Source organism: Caretta caretta, chromosome 10 (genome assembly GCF_965140235.1).
Source record: "Caretta caretta isolate rCarCar2 chromosome 10, rCarCar1.hap1, whole genome shotgun sequence".
Taxonomy (NCBI): domain Eukaryota; kingdom Metazoa; phylum Chordata; order Testudines; family Cheloniidae; genus Caretta; species Caretta caretta.
Genome location: NC_134215.1, coordinates 43104006 through 43124049, shown reverse-complemented (window position 1 = coordinate 43124049; position 20044 = coordinate 43104006). Strand labels below are relative to the sequence as shown.

The 20044-nt window shown below is 46.6% G+C and overlaps 1 protein-coding gene across 2 annotated transcripts in view; it reads left to right on the top strand.

Annotated features, from left to right (window-relative positions):
• The window catches only part of ARIH1 (ariadne RBR E3 ubiquitin protein ligase 1), a 117695-nt gene that overhangs the window by 60249 nt on the left and 37402 nt on the right, over nt 1–20044 (top strand). For both annotated transcript variants that reach the window (XM_075132927.1, XM_048867870.2), the window contains exons 3-5: nt 1393–1537; nt 18567–18659; nt 19023–19078. In XM_075132927.1, coding sequence (XP_074989028.1) covers nt 1393–1537; nt 18567–18659; nt 19023–19078 — 294 coding nt within the window. The remainder of the gene's footprint in view (nt 1–1392; nt 1538–18566; nt 18660–19022; nt 19079–20044) is intronic.

Sequence of the window (20044 nt, the reverse complement as noted above, 5' to 3'; positions counted from 1 at the left end):
CCCATTAGCTTAACTCCACCTCCACAAAAGGCGGTAGGTATGTCAATTGAAGAAGCTCTTCTGCTGACCTAGCGTTGTCTACACGGGGCAGATGGGGTTTAAGGTCAGTATAACTGTTACTCAGGGTGTGTGTTTTCACCTCCCTGAGCAACGTAGTTACACTGAGGTAAATGTGTAGTGTAGACCTGGCGTTGGTCTCTTTTGTTTTCTTGTCTGAGTAAGGCCTGTTCCTTTGAATAGGGACATGTGGAATAAGGACATGGAATAAGAACAAGGAATAAGCTTTCCTGTGGATGAGGCTGGAGCTCACAGACAAAATAAACCAGATAACCTTTCCTCTGTCTCAGTCTATTTACCTGGCGCAAAAGGCTCCAAGGGTGTTACAAACTAGTGTAAAGAAATTGAATTGTATGAAGAACTCTTCCTGTTACCCCTTTAACTTAAGCTTCTTTTGATCAAAGGGCACTGGAATATACATTCACTTGGACTTTCTCTGTGGTTTCATCTGTGGCTTTCTACGCTAATTGCCGATTAGTCTTTCAGCTGTGAGGATGGAAACTACTGTCTGTGGGACTGAAGCACTCTAATCAAATTGTCCTGTCAACTTGTTTGCCTGTCTCATTCTCATTGCCCTATACAATATCAATTTTAAAAAAACAACTTGCTTTTTTTAAAATAGCAGGTGACTGTCAGAAAACCTAACCAGCGTTTTGACTCCAAAACACATTATCACTTCTACTTTACTGGACATGAATCAAATTGTCCTGTGCAATTTTATTGAAGGATGCCTTTGTTCCTGTTTCCCAATTCAGGCAATACCTAGTTGTCACTCAAATTCATAATCACACAATCTTAAGTTTTACCTTATTATAGGAAGTGAAGGTTAAACATATGCTTGGTCTTCATCTCCCTCAGATTTGTGTACTAACTTGGCTGGAATGCACACGAGGACTTGGCAGTGCCCTGTGACACACCCATATGTTTCCACGGGAAATGGACTCAGGACCCCAAATCTCCTTTAAGTTATACATTTGCTAGTTTCCTAAGTCTTTATAGTACAGTCCTGACCAGTGTTCAAATGAAGGGTTATTGTCTGGACCTATTCTTTTTAAAAATAATAGGGCTTTGAACAGTGTTTTCCTGAAACTCTGGACATAACTGTAAATTTAATACAATTTACTCAAAAGCACAACCTGATCAAAGACACTAACACAGAATTTGAATTGAAATTGTCCTCGGGTACAAGCAAAATTCTTTAATTAATCGAAAATTAGGGTCTACATTCTTTGAAAAGAAAGAATTATTAGATAATTATTGCCTCTGTTTTATTTCTGTTCATATTTTTAAGTGTGGTGGTTACATTCTCATCCCCTTCCTGTGTGCATCATGCAGGTATTTTGATGGCAACCTGGAGAAGCTTTTTGCTGAGTGTCATGTAATTAACCCAAGTAAAAAGTCTCGAACACGTCAGATGAACACAAGGTCATCAGCCCAGGACATGCCGTGTCAGATCTGCTATCTGAACTACCCCAACTCGGTGAGTACCTGGCAGCTCAAGGCACAGGGCAATTGTTTATAGCTCAGTGAAGTCTCTCTTCTTAAACTGAAGAATTGCCTTTAGTCAGAGTGAAAACTTAATTGCATGTTTTATGGGCAAATTGATTACTTTAAATATGTTACCACTTAAAACCTGTGTAAGCACTGAGAAATAGGAAAGCTGCTCCAAACAAAAAATTGCCTTTTCAAAGGGACATTGAAGTCACTAGAGCAGGGTTTCTCAACTTCATTGCACCGCGACCCCCTTCTGACAACAAAAATTACTTTGAGACCCTAGGAAGGGGGACCGAAGCCTGAGGCGTGCCCTCCTCCCCCTGACCCTAGGGGGTGCAGAAGCTTGAGAGCTTCAGCCCTGGATGGTGGGGCTTGGACTTTGGCTTCATTCTCAAGCCCCAGCAAATTTAACAGCCCTGGCAACCCCATTAAAACAAGGTTGTGACCCACTTTGGGGTCCCAACCCACAGTTTGAGAACCACTGCACTAGGGGTTGAAACTTCTAATCTGTTGTAGGCCCCAGTATCCTATAGCAGCACATTAAATCCAATTGATATGGCAGGGACTATGGAATTATGTAATCCTCCTCCCCCCTTTCTCCCCAGGAATCTTCTACTTTTAATTCCTGCTCTTCAGTTCAGTACAGAATGTTTAAAACCCAATTTCTTTCCTCTTAATCACTTTTTTTTAAAATAAACCCAAATTCAAAATTAACTATTTCAGGTTTTGTTTACAATGAAAATTAACCATAGTTTCTTGTCATCTTGCTGAAATCAGTTTCAAATCAGTTTGCGATTTTGGATCTCATGTACAAGCACAAGGATGCAGTGTAGCGTTTGGAACGCTGCAGAGGAATAACTTGTGTAATAAGCTGTTTCTAATGAATTTTTTTAAAGTGAACACTACTTTTCAGGTTTCAAGTTTGCAAACTGTGATAGGACCATATTTGTGGGGGATGACTGTTCTTGAGAATTAAAGATTTCAGACTATAGGATATAATTTTCTCTTAATTCTGCTGTGCTACTCCATATGACTAAATCTAGGTTTTTCCTACCAGTGGATGGTAACAAAGATTAGTTATTTCTAATTAAGGCCTAATATTTGCAATGTGAACATGAATTGAGGATGGGATGGTAATTCATCAGAAGCAAAAACGGGTACAAGCACGTCTTCAAACTTCAAAGTTTTGCAAATGCCAGTTCTGATTATTTTATGCAGATACAGTAGAACGGTGTGGGCAAACTATGGCCTGCTGGCCAGATTTAGCCCATCAGGGCTTTGGATCCGGTCCGTGGGATTGCCACCCCTGTGGCACCGCGGAGCTAAGGCAGTCTCCCTGCCCCTGCACCGACCACATCCCTGTGGAGCAGGGGGCAGAGGGCTCTGTGCACTGCCCTCGCCTGCTGGCACCGCCCCCCGGAGCTCCCATTGGCTGGGAATGGGGAACTGCAGCCCCACAGATGAGGACAGTGTGCAGAGCCCTCTGCCCCCTCCCTTCCCCGCCCCCAGGGGCCGCAGGGACTGGCACGCTTCCGGGAGCGGCACGGGGCCAGGGCAGGCAGGGAGCCTGCCTGAGTGCGCTATTGCCACCCTGGAGCCGCTCAAGACAAGCGGCGCTGGGCCAGAGCCCACACCCCAAACCTGTGCTCTGAGCCCCCTGCTGCACCCCTCCTGCACCCCAACCCTGTGTCCTGAGCCCTCTTGTACACCCCACATCCCTCCTGCACCCCGAGCCCTTGCCCTGAGCCCCTTCCCACACTCCCTCCCACACCCCAACCCCCTGCCCCAGCCCTACATTCGTGGCCTTGCATGCAATCTCCCCACCCAGATGTGGCCCCCAGGCCAAAAATCTTGCCCACCCCTGCAGTAGAACCTCAAAGATATGAGCCCCAGAGTTAGTGGTGAACCAGACACCCTGTGGAACGGTAAGCCCTCAATCAGGCAGCAGCGCAAACCAAAAAAAAGCAAAGGCTCAGTGCTTCAGCCATGGGGGGTTGGGGCTGCAGCCGCCCCGGGGAATGTGGGGGGGCGTAGTTAGGGCTCTGAGGGAAAGGGCTTGGGGCTTCTGACCCTTGGGAGCACCGGCGCTTAGGGCTTTAGACAGGAGGTGGGAATGCTGGCTCATTCTTTCCTCCTTCTCCTCCCCCCACCCCAGCTGGGAACAGAGCTGGGGGGCTGAAGCCCTGAGCCTCTGGTGTCCCCCCAAAAGACAGAGCAGGGCTGAAGCCCTGTGCTCCCCCTAGCTCTAAAGCACTGAGCCCTGGTGATCCTGTGGGGCAGAACCCCCCCCCCCCGGTGCAGCTGAAGTCTAACCTCTTCTTCAGAGTTATGGAACATTTCAGAGTTAGACATCCTCTATTCCTGAGGTGTCTGGAACTCTTAAGTTCTACTGTATAGCTAAAATATAGTCACTTTGAGATGCACTATTTAAATTTGTGATGCACTAAATCTCTTCATATATAAGTGATTGATTTCAGGTAAGATTGTGGGAGAACATTTGAGCAACGAAAGCAAGGTGTTAAGTAACAAAGCCTGATTAAAGGTTGCACTAAAAACCATTGTCATGTATCCAGAGTTAAGCTTGTTACATTCCAGCTGCATATTGACAATTGTGGTATTTGCAGATAGATTAAGTATGGTACACTTTAAGGGGTGGTGTCAGGTTGTGGGCAGCAATGCAGTAAAGCCATTCAGTAAAGCACAGACCAAACCATTAGATCAGATTATTTTTTTAAAAGGTCACATATACAATGAGCTATGCAAAGAAATGTCATGAGTCTAAAAATCAGTGTTCTTAAACAAAAAAAAACAACCCCACTAGAGGAGAAGCCGATGGATATAACTAAAATAGGGCATGATGGAACTCTTTTAAAAAAGAGTACATAACAGGATAAAACTGAAATGGGGAGTCTAGGGAAAATAAAAAGTCTGGAAAATAAAATTATACAGTCTTCTGCAGTGACTAAAACTAGCAGATGTGGAATTATCTAATTCTCTACACTATATGCACAGTGGGTCTGTGTTCGTGGGATAGCTAGGTGGAATGGTTCTCTAGTGGCTGTAGTTCAGCCTCCTGAGAAGTTGTGGCAGTTTGCTTTCCCCAGTGTAAGCTATCTGTATCAAGGTTTCAGGGCTGCTGTGTGCTGTGCAGAAAAACAATATGACAATTTCCATCCCAGAAAGCTGACCGTTTAGGTGTTGTAATGCTACAGATGGACAGAACTAACAGGGAGAGGGAGGATAAGATGGGAAGAAAAATATAAGTCTCTGAAACACAGAAGTCTCAGCTTGTCTGTGGCTTTGCCAGCAATCAACATCCATCAGGAACTTGGTTTTCTTTATTTGAACTTAGTTACATATGAAGTGGGAATGAACTTCAAAAATAAATGGCACTCTGGTTTGATCTTTTTTGAAAGCACAAAACCTTTATATAAGCAACACATGAGAGCTTTCCATTTTTATACTGAGTGTCTTTATTAGCCTACCTTTCAGGTCTCCATTTTGCACTTTGGTTTTATGAGCTGCCTTGACAAAGAGTACTGTTTTGTTGACTGGCATGGCTGCAAGACTTTCCCCAGTGAAGAATGAGCAGTGCGAGCTGTGTGTGGAAGGAAGAGCAATGTACAGATTCCACCACCTGCGAGAATCTCAGCATTGTGCTGCACTGGAGGAATTTACCATTGGGTACTCTAGCCAGTAAGGAATAAAACATTGTCTCCAGAAATGCAAATAAATGGTTGAGGAAATATAGACTTGCCCATTCCTCTTCATTTTTGTATCTTCAGAGCCTTCTGCACTCCCTCTTCACCTTTAAAGGTGAACTGCAAGGGAGAAAAGTGTGTGGATCCGCTTTGTTGTATAAAGATATTTTAAAAATCTGGGAGTAGAAATTCATACTTTTTCATTAGAAATTCATGTCTAGTCTACCTTGGAAAAGTCTGGGGACTGAAGAGTTGGTAGGGTTATGACATTGAAGTATTGAGAAAATGAAGCCTGGCTAAGAGCGAAATGATTTTGATTCAGACTATTAAACTTCCTAACTTAAATAACTGAGAGAGGACATCTTTACTTACTTTTAAATATCTGTGTTCATTTGAGAGTTCCAGCAAGTCTAGCAAAGCCAGGGACAGCCAAACTTAACATTCCTAATACAAAAAGAAAAGGAGTACTTGTGGCACCTTAGAGACTAACCAATTTATTTGAGCATGAGCTTTCGTGAGCTACAGCTCACTTCATCAGATGTATACCGTGGAAACCGCAGCAGACTTTATATACACACAGAGAATATGAAACAATACCTCCTCCCACCCCACTGTCCTGCTGGTAATAGCTTATCTAAAGTGATCATCAGGTTGGGCCATTTCCAGCACAAATCCAGGTTCTCACCCTCCACCCCCCCCACACAAATTCACTCTCCTGCTGGTGCTAGCCCAGGATGGATGGGCTAGCACCAGCAGGAGAGTGAATTTGTGTGGGGGGGTGGAGGGTGAGAGAACCTGGATTTGTGCTGGAAATGGCCCACCTGTTGATCACTTTAGATAAGCTATTACCAGCAGGACAGTGGGGTGGGAGGAGGTATTGTTTCATATTCTCTGTGTGTATATAAAGTCTGCTGCAGTTTCCACGGTATACATCTGATGAAGTGAGCTGTAGCTCACGAAAGCTCATGCTCAAATAAATTGGTTAGTCTCTAAGGTGCCACAAGTACTCCTTTTCTTTTTGCGAATACAGACTAACACGGCTGTTCCTCTGATTCCTAATACAGAGTTCTAAGAAAGCAAAGAAGCCACCTTAAACAAACTGAGTACCTTTTATCTATCATGATGAAACAGAAAGGGCACATGTCTAATCTCCCCTTCCCCCCTTTACAGGTCACCTTACTTCTTAGAGCGCACGCACGCATGCGCACCCCTCCCAAAATAAAATAACACTTTCCAGGGTTCCACATTGAAAGTGGAGCATAGTAAATTCAATTCCAGCCTCCTGCCCATATCCCTACTGCCACTACATATTTATACCTTGCTGTGTTGGGGTTGGGACTCACCACTGCAGCGCCTCCTGCTGTTCACTCTGGGAATTAGCTCAGTTCATGCAGAGCGCCCTCTGCTGGTGGTGTTCCATCAGTCTCTCGCCCTCAATTGGTGTCTCGACCTGTGTTGCTCCAAGTGTCCTTTTCAGGACACTGCCCTCCAGCAGTGCCCCCAAGTCCACCCTTGCCCCCTTGCGGGGGGGGGGGGGTGTTAACAGAAGTCTTCTCTTCACCCTAGCTGCAGTGGCCAACCACATCCCCAAAGTCTAATCCCTTCTATCAGGGGTCAGGTGTAGTCTGCTATGGCCCCTCCTAACGGACAGGTGTAGCACAAGGGGGGGACCCAGGCACCCTCTGTTGCAGCTTCCCTGCCCTCCTTCACTCCCCTTGTCTGCTTCTCCTCCGTGGGCTGCTTCCCCTTCGGGCCCCCTTGCACCTTTTGGGCCCTACTATCAGGGCCTGCAGCCTGGCAGGTATTGGGCTGGAGCTCTCCTCAGCTCCCATAAGCCTGCCCAGCACTGCGCTGTCCTGGGTGCTGGTCTCCTTCACTCAGGAGACAGACCACCTCCTTCGAAGGTCTGGGAGAGACTGCCTGCCTCTTGCCTGGGCAGCCTTTATGTAGGGCCTAGCTTGGCCCTGATTGGCTGCCTCTTGCCCAGCCCTGATTGGCTCCCTGCAGGCCCTTTCTGATTGGCTGCCTGTCTGTGCAGCTGCTCTGGCCTGCTACCCCACAACACTTGCCCATCACTGTGACATCTGCCATAGCCCCTTCTCTACACATTGCTTTTAAACATCTGGGTATTAGCCAGTACCCATGAAGTTAATATCTTCACACTTTCAGGACCTGGATTGTTTGGACTGTTTTCCTGGCTGAGGGATTGGCACTACTTCCTCAATATCACAGTGGGAAGTTACCTAGTTCAAAGATTCTAGATCGTTTTCTTTTTGATGCCCCCCCCCAACATGCTATAAAAACTCCATGGCCCACCTGTGCCACAACTACTGTTTTTCTGCATATAAAGGCCGGGACTGGCTTTGGGGGGCAGCGAGCAACGCAGTTGTTTGGGCCCCCATGCCACAAGTGGCCCCGCAAAGCTAAGTTGCTTAAGCCCTGGATGGTGGGGCTCAGGGCCCTGAGCTTCCGCCTCACACGGCGGGGCTTCGGCTTTCTGCCCTGGGCTCCAGCCAGACCAACGCCAGCGCTGTTTGGCAGACCCCCAAAACCTGCTTGTGGCCCCCAAGGGGGCCCCAGACCTCTGGTTGAGAACTGCTGATCTAGCTGAAAGTGTGGAAATATGGTGTGGTGTTACTCCTGGCTCCCTGGTCTTTCCAGACCTGTGCTTGGAATAAGTTTGTCAGCCTCCATACATGTCTTCCGGAGCTCTTCATAAGCTTCCTATTCAGTAAAATCTTGCCTTCCATTTCCCCAGGCAAATAGACTGTCTCAGTATTCTGCTTTCGGTGGGGGGGTGTAATTGCTTCAGTTCTTTCAGCTTCCAGTAAATCTTCCGTAAGTAATTTTAAAGCAGTGACAAAGACAGACTTTATTTGACAGTTCTGTTTCCTGTACCACCATGGGAATACCAGTGAGTTAAGTGTGGAGGGTTTTACACACACCAAGCTCAGCACAGGTGGCAGTAGCGTATTGGTCAAAACAATGTAATAACTGCATTGCCTATCGCTCTTGGACTAGGGGTTCTCACAGGTCAGGGTTGAAGGGGAGGGGGCATCAGATAATGTTCTCGAAATTTCATTCTGACACTTGACATATGGACACATGAGGGGAAAAGGAGTCCAGGAGAGCTGGCTGTATTTTAAAGAATCCTTATTGAAGTTACAGGGACAAACCATCCCTATATGTAGAAAGAATAGTAAATATGGCAGGCGACCAGCTTGGCTTAACAGTGAATTACTAGCTGATCTTAAACACAAAAAAAGAAGCTTGCAAGAAGTGGAAGATTGGACAGATGACCAGGGAAGAGTATAAAAATATTGCTCAGGCATGCAGGAGTGAAATCAGGAAGGCCAAATCACACCTGGAGTTGCAGCGAGCAAGAGATGTTAAGAGTAACAAGAAGGGTTTCTTCAGGTATGTTAGCAACAAGAAGAAAGTCAAGGAAAGTGCGGGCCCCTTACTGAATGAGGGAGGCAACCTAGTGGCAGAGGATGTGGAAAAAGCTAATGTACTCAATGCTTTTTTTTTGCCTCTGTCTTCACGAACAAGGTCAGCTCCCAGACTTCTGTACTGGGTAGCACAGCATGGGGAGAAGGTGATCAGCCCTCTGTGGAGAAAGAAGTGGTTCGGGACTATTTAGAAAAGCTGGATGAGCACAAGTCCATGGGGCCGGATGCGCTGCATCCGAGCGTGCTAGAAGAGTTGGTGGATATGATTGCAGAGCCATTGGCCATTATCTTTGAAAACTCATGGTGATCGGGGGAGGTACCAGATGACTAGAAAAAGGCTAATGTAGTGCCCATCCTATGAATCTATGCTGACTGTTCCTGATCACTTTCCTCTCCTCTCAGTGCTTCAGAATTGATTCCTTGAGGACCTGCTCCATGATTTTTCCAGGGGCTGAGGTGAGGCTGACTGGCCTCCTCCTCCTGGGAACTACAGGCCAGTCAGCCTCACCTCAGCCCCTGGAAAAATCATGGAGCAGGTCCTCAAGGAATCAATTCTGAAGCACTTAGAGGAGAGGAAAGTGATCAGGAACAGTCAGCATAGATTCACCAAGGGCAAGTCATGCCTGACTAACCTAATTGCCTTCTATGATGAGGTAACTGGCTCTGTGGATGAGGGGAAAGCAGTGGATGTATTATTCCTTGACTTTAGCAAAGCTTTGGATATGGTCTCCCACAGTATTCTTGCCAGCAAGTTAAAGAAGTATGGGCTGGATGAATGGACGATGAAGTGGATAGAAAGCTGGCTAGATTGTTGGGTTCAACGGGTAGTGATCAATGGTTCCATGTCTAGTTGGTAGCCAGTATCAAGTGGAGTGCCCCAAGGGTCGGTTCTGGGGCCGGTTTTGTTCAATATCTTCATAAATGATCTGGAGGATGGCGTGGACTGCACCCTCAGCAAGTTTGCAGGTGACGCTAAACTGGGAGGAGAGGTAGATACGCTGGAGGGTAGGGGTAGGATACAGAGGGACCTAGACAAATTAGAGGTTTGGGCCAAAAGAAATCTGATGAGGTTCAACAAGGACAAGTGCAGAGTTCTGCACTTAGGATGGAAGAATCCCATGCACCGCTACAGACTAGGGACCAAGTAGCTAGGCAGCAGTTTTGCAGAAAAGGACCTAGGGGTTACAGTGGATGAGAAGCTGGATATGAGTCAACAGTGTGCCCTTGTTGCCAAGAAGGCGAATGGGATTTTGGGCTGTATAAGTAGGGGCATTGCCAGCAGACCGAGAGATGTGATCGTTCCCCTCTAGTCAACATTGGTGAGGCCTCATCTGGAGTACTGTGTCCAGTTTTGGGCCCCACACTACAAGAAGGATGTGGAGAAATTGGAAAGAGTCCAGTGGAGGGCAACAAAAATGATTAGAGGCCTGGAACACATTACTTCTGAGGAGAGGCTGAGGGAACTGGGATTGTTTAGGGTGTGGAAGATAAGAATGCGGGGGGGATTTGATAGCTTCTTTCAACTATCTGAAAGGGGGTTCCAAAGAGATTGGCTCTAGACTGTTCTCAGTGGTAGCAGATGATAGAACAAGGAGTAATGGTCTCAAGTTACAGTGGGAGAGGTTTAGGTTGGATATTAGGAAAATCTTTTTCACTACGAGGTTGGTGAAGCACTGGAATGGGTTACCTCGGGAGGTGGTGGAATCTCCTTCCTTCAAGGTTTTTAAGGTCAGGCTTGACAAAGCCCTGGCTGGTATGATTTAGTTTGGGATTGGTCCTAGATGATCTCCTGAGGTCCCTTCCAACCCTAATATTCTTGATTTTCATGTGGCCAAAGAAACTCCTGAGGTTAAATAAAGTTACTGTGCTATGAACAGCAAAGGTAAAACTTATGACTGCAGGTCCCCTCCCTGTCACCATTTTGGGACCAGTATATAGAAACAAAAAGAAATGGAGTACTTGTGGCACCTTAGAGACTAACCAATTTATTTGAGCATAAGTTTTCGTGAGCTACAGCTCACTTCATCGGGTGCATTGGTTAGTCTTGAAGGTGCCACAAGTACTCCTTTTCTTTTTGCGAATACAGACTAACACGACTGCTACTCTGAAACCTATATTGAAACAGTGTGCTCCCTGGTATGTGTTCCATTTGCTCCATTTCCTGTTCCCTCAGGTAGTCTGGGTGCTCACCTTTAGTGTTTCTGCTTTCCTTTGTAATATAAAAGTACCTTGAGAGCAGTAGCATCAGGGTCAGTAGGAGAACAGTCTAGTCTTTAGCTTAGCTGGAAAGAGGATAGTGTCTGTTAGGGAAAACCTCCAGGGTGAGGGTATTTAAGCAGAGGTGGGCAAACTGTGGCCCATGGGACCGTCCTGCCCAGCCCTTGAGCTCCCAGCCAGGGAGACTAGCCCCCCCCACTGTCCCTGCTCCCCTCCCCCGGCAGCCTCAGCTCACCGTGTCACCAGCACTCTGGGAGGTGGGGCTGTGAACTCCTGCTGGGCAGCGCAGCGGCGTGGGTGGCTCTGTCCGGCTGGCGTGGCTGCCAGTCCTGCCGCTTTGAGCGGCATGGTAAGAGGGCGGGGAGTGGGGTTGGATAAGGGGCAGAGGGTCCCGGGGGGGGGCAGTCAGGGGACAGGGGGCGGTTGGATAGGCGTGGGAGTCCCGGGGGCCTGTCGGGGCGGGGGTGTGGATGGGAACGGGAGCGGGGGGGGTTGGATGGGGGTGGGGTCCCAGGAGGGGGCAGTCAGGGGACAAGGAGCGGAGGGGTTGGATGGGTCAGGGGTTCTGAGGGGGGCAGTCGGGGGCGGGAAGTGGGAGGGGGTGGATAGGGTGTGGTGGCCAGGCTGTTCGGGGAGGCACTGCCTTACCTACCCGGCCCTCCATATAGTTTTGGAACCCCGATGTGGCCCTCAGGCCAAAAAGTTTGCCCACCCCTGGTATAAAGTTTAGGCAAAATGGAAGGAGATTCTCCATTTTTTTCAGCATATGAAGAATTTAGGGGAAATGGTGCAGGAAAACCAGGCCCTTTACTCTCCTTTTTTTAATGAAAGGCATGGGTCTCTGTTCATGCCTGAGGTCACTGTCAACCACCTAGTTTGGATTTGAATTGAAGCTTTTGCATTGGGGCTGTGGCTATGCTGTGGACAGTAGGGATTACTCAATGTGGGGTGGAGGAACAATAACAGAAAATGTGGAAATGTCAGAAGTTTTTTGTTTCAGTTTTCACCAAGAAGTTTAGTAGCGATTGGTCATCTAATATAATGCATGCCAGTGAAAATGAGGTAGGGTCAGAGGCTAAAATAGGGAAAAACAAGTTAAAAATTGCTTAGACAAGTTAGATATCTTCAAGTCACCACGGCCTGACGAAGTACATCCTAGAATACTCAAGTAGCTGACTGAGGAGATATCTGAGCCATTAGTGATTAGCTTTGAAAAGTCATGGAAGACAGGAGACATTCCAGAAGACTGGAAAAGGGCAAATATAGTGCCAACCTATAAAAAGGGAAATGAGGACAACCTGTGGAATTACAGACCAGTTAGCGTAACTTCTGTACCCAGAAAGATAATGGAGCAAATAATTAAGCAATCAATTTGCAAACACCTAGAAGATTTTAAAGTGATAAGTAAGAGTGAGCATGGATTTGTCAAGAGCAAATCATGTCAAATCAACCTGATAGCTTTCTTTAACAGGGTAACAAGCCTTGTGGATGGGGGAAGCCGTAGTTGGTGTATATCTTGACTTTAGTAAGGCTTTTGATACTGTATTGCATGACCTTCTCATAAATTAGGAAAATGCAACCTAGCTGGAACTGCTATAAGGTGGGCACATAACTGGTTGGAAAGCTGTTCCCAGAGAATAGTTATCAGGAAGGGCATATTGAGTGGGATCCCACAGGGATCTGTTCTGGATCTGGTTCTGTTCAATATCTTCATCAGTTATTTAGATAATGGCATAGAGAGTACCCTTTCAAATTTGTGGACAATACCAAGCTGGGAGGGGTTTGCAAGTGCTTTGGAGGATAGGATTAAAATTCAAAATGATCTGGACAAACTGGAGAAATGGTCTGAAGTAAAAAGGGTGAAATTGAATAAGGACAAATGCAAAGTATTCCACTTAGAAAGGAACAATCAGATGTGTACATACAAAATTGGAAATGACTGCCTAGGAAGGAGTACTATGGAAAGGGATCTGGGAGAATAAATTGCCAAGGGAGGTTGTGGAATCTCCATCATTGGAGATTTTTAAGAGCAGGTTAGAAAACACCTGTCAGGGATGGTCTAGATCAGTGGTCTCCAACCTTTTTATGCCCAAATCACTTTTTGAATTTAAGGGCAACCCAGAATCTACCCCACTCCTTCCCTGAGGCCCTGCCCCGCTCACTCCCTGTCTCCCTCTCCCCCACCCTCACTCACTTTCACCAGGCTGGGGCAAGGAGTTGGCGTATGGGAGGGAGTGCAGGTTCTGGGCTGGGGTCAAGGGGTTTGCAGTGTGGGAGGGGGCTCCGGGCTGAGCGTGGGACAGGGGTTTGGGAGGGGGTGAGGGGTGCAAGCTCTGGGAGGGAGTTTGGGTGCAGGAGGGGGTTCCAGGTTGGGGCAGAGTGTCGGGGTGCTCTGGGAGGGGGCTCATGGCTGGGGTGGAGGCTTGGGGTGCAGGAGGGAGTATGGTGTGCTGGCTATAGGAAGGGGCTCAGGGCTGGGGCAGGGGCTTGGGGTGCAGGAGGGCATATGGGGAGCTGGCTCCGGGAGGCTGCAGGTTGGGTAGTGGAAGAGAAATGCTGGTCCAGTGTAGCTGGGTCTGCTGTACTCATGCTACTCCTGTTCTTAATGCTGCAGAGCCATTCAGAACCTTCCCATTGAAGGGGGCAGCACTTACCTCAGGCGGCCCCGGCTCCACACCGCTCCTGGAAGGGGCCAGTGTGCCCCTGCAGCTCCTGGGGTGCTCCTCTCTGCAGGCACAGCCCCCCGCAGCTCCCATTGGACACAGTTCCCCGTGCCCGGCCAGTGGGAGCTGCAGGCGCGGTGCTTACAGACAGGAGCAATGCGGGGACCCCTGCCAGCCACAGGGGCATGCTGGCTGCTTCCAGGAGTGGCGTCGGGCAGGGCAACCAGGGAGCCCAGCTGCATCACCGGAGACAGTGATAGACTAGGAGAGTCTCCAGGATTGACCAATGGATTGCGATCGACTGATGGGTGACTACTGGTTTAGATAATACTTAGTCCTGCCTTGAGTGTAAGGGACTGGACTAGATGACCTCTTGAGGTCCTTTCCAGTCCTATGAGTCTATGGGATATATATATATAGATAGAAATAGACATTTTTAAAAGGTGAACATTTAACCTAAAAATCCGAGATTCTTTACCTCCTTAATTTTGAACAGCTTTGATTTCTTTCCTAGGTGATCCAAAACACTGCAGTTTTGGTAAGAATTCCTTCCTGCTTTTAAAATGCTGGGGATTTCAGATGTTTTAAATTTTAAGAAGTGCTAAAAATTCACGAGAGACAACTTGTGGTGCAGAGATCGCAGCTGGCGTCACACTCTGCCTTCTCTGACTAGTGGGAGTGTAAATTTTGTGTTCCTTTATAGTAACCCATCTGGCCTGTTCAGGAGAGATTTTTATTGAATCCCAACTTCAACTGGCAGAATGATGGCCACCATGATACATGTTTTGAGAATGGTGGGGAATACCGGTTGGAGAAGAGGTCCTGGGACTATAGCTCAGTGGTTTGAGCATTGGCCTACTAAACCCAGGGTTGTGAGTTCAATCCTTGAGGGGGCCATTTAGGGATCTGGGGCAAAAGAATTGGGGATTGGTCCTGCTTTGAGCAGGGGGTTGGACTAGATGACCTCCTGAGGTCCCTTCCAACCCTGATATTCTATGATTCTAAGAGCCTTTTGCTGCTATATCACAAGTCTGAATCCAGCAGTGACAGTTTGGTGGCCTAAGTGAAACTTGTTGGTCTGTTTGGTTCCTAATGGATAGGTGTCAGCCAGTCACTAATTGCACTGTGACCCCTTCTTGGCAGTCTTCGAGGTGAGGACAAGAATTGAAAGGACTATGTAGACAGAACTCAGTCCTCTCTGCTGCCCCAGTGTCCCTTCAGGTCAAATTTGATGGGAGCATTAACAGGTAGTGTTTCTGGGAAGCTTGTTCTGTAGTCCAGGCGATGCACTTATTCTGTGGACATATAGATGGCTTCCTTGGATCTGTCACTGTGGTACCTTTCACTGAGCTATTTACTAAAGAAGAAAAATGCTGCTCGGGAAAATGTCAGTCTTGGATCAGCAGAGTCCTTGCTGTGTTTGCTCAGTTATTGCTTACAAAAGAGCAGACACTGATATCAAAAGATAGTAAAATACTGATGCTAGAATTCTTGCAAATAGGCATAAGCAAAAAGCAGGAAAATGACTCTGTTCTTGGCCCCCCAAATGAGGTCATTAGAATCTCATCAGTATAGCAAGGTAAGGTGAAAGTAAGGTAATGTCTGCCCATGATATGCCATTTTTGGAACAGAATAGTTATTTATCAGCTGTATCAATTGCCAGGGGTGTGTGGAGGGGGCAGCTTTATTGGTGGTTCTCAGTTTGTCTGAAGCTGACTGACAAGAAGGGAAGTTCCTCAAAGTAAAGAAATGGCTAGATAGAGAAGCAGATGTTCTGTACAGCTTGGGAGGAGGCAGTGACTGACCATGAAATAGGGAGCTATCAGCTTACTTGCTGGAAGCTATCAAAATCAGTCTTGCACTAAGGACACACATTTATCTCTTTTCTGGGGACAGTGTTTCTTTTGGTATAGTTGCTTGGATAAGGATAGTTAAAGGATATCCTTGTTAATGATAGTTTTAGGCTGTGAACCCCCACCCCATGCAGATGAACCTTCTGTGCCATGGTAACCATAGATCTGGAGTAAACCAGCACAATCTTCAAATCTTTGGTCTCCCATAGTTCCACCCAAATGTACCAGAGACTTCTCAAAACTTCGGGGGGGAATTCCTTGCCAATCGACTGAAGCTCCATCCCCAGGGGAGCATTGTTTGAGCACAGGAATGTTCGCAGAGCCTCAGATGTCGTCTTGAATCAGATGTTCAAATAATAATTGAAAACTGAAGCAGGTCTTCTCCCATGTGGAGATTATGGCCCTATAGCTGCCTGCATCATTGATAACTGAGTGCTGACAGAAGATGAAGGTATTCTCCCACAGGAAGCTTCCACTTAAAGGCAAAGCCCTGTGTAGATGTCCCTTGGCCTGCACTTGAGCTGTCTAGGTTAGTAGAGGGGAAGGAGGAGTGGACCTGAGATGACTCCAGGCAGAACTACTAATCTAGACAGCTCTAGTGGAGGCCAAGGGACCCTCTAGCAGGGCCTTGAGAAGAGTGTATAGGTGAGTGCCCCCCAGAGTGGTACCTTAGTAGGGTGGTCATGCTAGTGAAGGAAGGGTAAACTATACTCCAGTGTCAGATGCCCAAAGTAAAGAAACATAAAACTTGTAATCTTCAGTGTTGTTCATAACAATACTTTTTCTGAAAGTGATTTTTTTCAAGTTGAAGGTCTTTTAATTGACAAAATCTTGCTTCTATTGTATCATCCTGCTGTCCAGGAGACACCCTATTATCTGTATAGCCTTACGCAAGTATATGGTGCTTTACAGGCAGCATATAAAATGAGGGTTCAATCCTCAGATGATATGAAACTAGAACTTGCACAGTGGTAGTGAAGGAGATTTTTTCCCCCCTGTGATTTGAAACATAATTGTCCTATCTGAGTCTCATTTATATAGTACCGTCACTTCAAAGTTACTCTCTCTAGCAGTCTTATTTGTTGTTCTTTAGTTCTTCTCTCTCTCTTCCCCCCCCCCCCCCCCCAACATAATCACTTGAGTCCCACAAGTTGTTTTGGCACACCTTGTATAGAGCAGGTTCTCAAACTGAGGGTCGGGACCTCTCAGGGTCGCAAGGTTATTACATGGGGGGTCGCAAGCTGTCAGCCTCCACCCCAAACTACGCTTTGCATCCAGCATTTATAATGATGTTATTCATTAAAAACACTTTTTATATATTTAAGGGGAATCGCATTCAGAGACTTGCTATTTAAAAGGGGTCACCAGTACAAAAGTTTGAGAACCACTGGTGTAGAGGATAATGCATAGAAAGTCAAAGTTGTCCTTGCTGGATCACTGTCTGCATGATTAACATTGTTTCAAATCTCAGTTGGTAAGTTATTTCTAACAATAGGTTCTTCAGCCTTCTGATCAGATGAACATCTGGGTTCTAAAGGGACTGAAGAGTTTACCAAGCAAGTTGACATACTGAAAGTTAACTTTTTTTCATTCCATACATCTGATGAAGTGGGTGAAAGCCCGTAAAAGCTTATGCCCAAATAAATTTGTTAGTCTCTAAGGTGCCACAAGGACTCCTTGTTGTTTTTACTGATACAGACTAACACAGCTACCCCTCTGAAAGTTAACTGTATACGTCTGTTCACGTAGACCTCTAATGCTATAAACTCCTGTTACTCGACATTAGTCCCATAACGCATCCTGTTCCCCCTTTATTCCTTTCTGCTTCTACCTGCATGGGCAGTATCTTATCTGCCTCAGGCAGAATGTGGTTGGTAATCATTCTGGAACTGTGAGCGACTGAGTGTGCCCTCCAAGTGGAGGGATGTGAGTGCAGGAAAGAAAACAGTGGGTATCATTTTAACTCTAACCCTAGTTCCATGGTGCAGCATTTGTTAGTGACTTACAGTGAAGGCTAAGATTTAGTCATGGGTATTTTAGTAAGTCATGGACAGATCATGGGCAATAAACAAACATTCATGGCCTGTGACCTGTGTTATATATTTTACTATATAAATACCCCTGACTAAAACTTAGCAGCTCGTGGGGCCCCGGGGGCTGACGGCTAGCCCCTGCGGTGGCTGACTGCCCCCAACCACCTGTTGCTGCAAGGCCTCCAGGACCACTGCTCGGGTGCTCCCCGGGGCCACCTGAGCAGTGGCTAGTGTGGCTGATTCCAGGCAGCCCCCAAGACCACTGCTTGGGGGCTCCCTGTGGCCGCCTGAGCATTGGCTGGTGCGGCTGGCCTCCAGGGCTGCTCCTGGGACCAGTGCTTGGGCGCTCCCCGGGGCTGACTGTTCCCAGGGCTGCCAGCTGCAAAAGTAACCAGAGGTTGCCAAAATCACAGAATCCATGATTTCTGCAACCTCCATGACAGAATAGCAGCCTTACAGTAATAAAGATAGGGAAAAAAGCTCTCTCATACCAGGTGCATAAATCAAAAGCCATATCTAGATAGAGGTGTGAGTGTGGTTCCCAGCTCAAGTAGACATACTCACACTAGCTCCTATTGAGCTAGCATGCTGAAAATAGTAGTGTAGCTGTGGTAGCACTGGCAATGGAGGCATGGTCTAGCTGCCTCAAGAACATAGCCCTGGGGTCTGGGCAGGTTTATACTCGATGGGGGCTAATCTGTGCTGCTGCTTTCGCTACCATGGCTACACTACTATTTTTAGCAGACTAGCTCAATGAGAGCTAGCATGAGTGCGTCTGCTCAAGCTGGGAATCACACCCCTGGCTCCGTGTAGACATAACCTAAAATGAAGGACAACTTAGAGGTATTTGAGGAGGGAGGGGCAAATCGTATACCTCCATTTTTCCTGTTGCTGTTAAGGATGCAGACTGCAGCTACATTGAGAGCACATTTAAAGCTGCTGTAACAATGTAGTGGTGTGATAATGATGCAGAGTAAACAATATGGTATTGTTGGAACAGTCAGATTCTGTACTGCAAGTAAGAGATGAAATAAGCAAAACTGCACAGCTCCAGGAAGGACAGAATGGATACAGTGTCATGTCTTTGTTGTTGCAGTACTTTACTGGCCTAGAGTGTGGACATAAGTTCTGTATGCAGTGCTGGAGTGAATATTTAACTACCAAAATAATGGAGGAAGGCATGGGACAGGTAAATATTGGATCTGTGTGACTTGTGCTGGTCTTGTGTTGGGGAAGAGGGAAGGATGGGATGGAGGCAGGAGTCTTTTCTAACAAAAATGAATAAACAAATCTTGGAGGTTGAGTTCTTCATCTACAGAGTGCATGTGAGTTTCATGGGGAACTGTATGGACCCTGTATAAGCATCTCAGCCCTGGTTGAACGTAATCATGCTGCTCAAAGAGGTGGGTCTGGCTGATGTATCTGGAGGTCTGATTTTGTTGAGCAAATATGGCTAGTTTGCAATAAAATCCTGTGGGGTTCCTCATGATGGTAAAGGGGCACCAAAAAAACCATTCCAAGACCTTACTTGATCAGTTTGTTCCTTTTTCAGACTATTTCATGCCCTGCTCATGGCTGTGATATCTTAGTTGACGACAATACAGTTATGTAAGTACCACAGTTGAAGGATGTCACCCTTCCTCTGTTAATGTTTTTCCATTTTGCCCCTCCAGTAAATGTTGTATCTATGAAATGGCTCATTCGAAGCTCCTTTAAAGTCTGAATGTGTCAAGAGATTGATCAAGGAACTGCCCTGTACTGGTGTCCAATTCTCAGCTCTGTGCTAGAGGGGAGAATCCCTGCCACACTTCTTAAACTTACAAGTAGAATAAAAGCACTTGCACGCTGTCACCAAAACCCCAGTTAATTGCTTGTACAGTTGTTAGTTTCCTCTCATCTGACTAGGAATATAGAACTTCCTACAGCAGGTCAACATGCTGGTCCATCAAGTCCTGTATTCTGCCTCGGGCAGTGAAAAATACTTGAAGCTTCAGAAGAGCACTCCTGTAATGCGTTTGGCCAACTCTGTAGTGCTACCCATTCCACATAGGCTGATGTGAGAGATGCCTTCCTGACCCCTTCATAGGGAATTGTATTAATTACACCCTGAGTCATGAGATTCAATTACCCTTTTATGTTAGCCAGTGTCATAAGTGGTGTTGCTCATAAAATTACCAGCTACAGTAAGTGACTGCAGCCTTATGCGACAATGAATTCTATGGGTTTGCCTTTCTTGTTTTTATGTGAGGTGACACCTTTATTATTGAACAGATATACCCTTCATAATCCTAAACCTCAGTTACGTCCATTCTAACTTTTCATGCCAGATCAGCATCTGAATTGGAGCTTTCTCCTTTTCAGCCTGCTCCTCCTGCCTGGAGCCAGACTTGTTCATTTATGTTAGTTTGTTGTTTTACATCACTTGCTTCCAAGGTAGTGAATTGCAGTGTCAGTGTGCATGGAGGCATCATTGAGTCAATCATAAAGGGGAACCGGGTTGACAGTAAGTGGAAAGCTGCTCTTAAATGTCTTCATAACCAGCCATGACTGGGAAGGAAATAGTGTGTGTGTGTG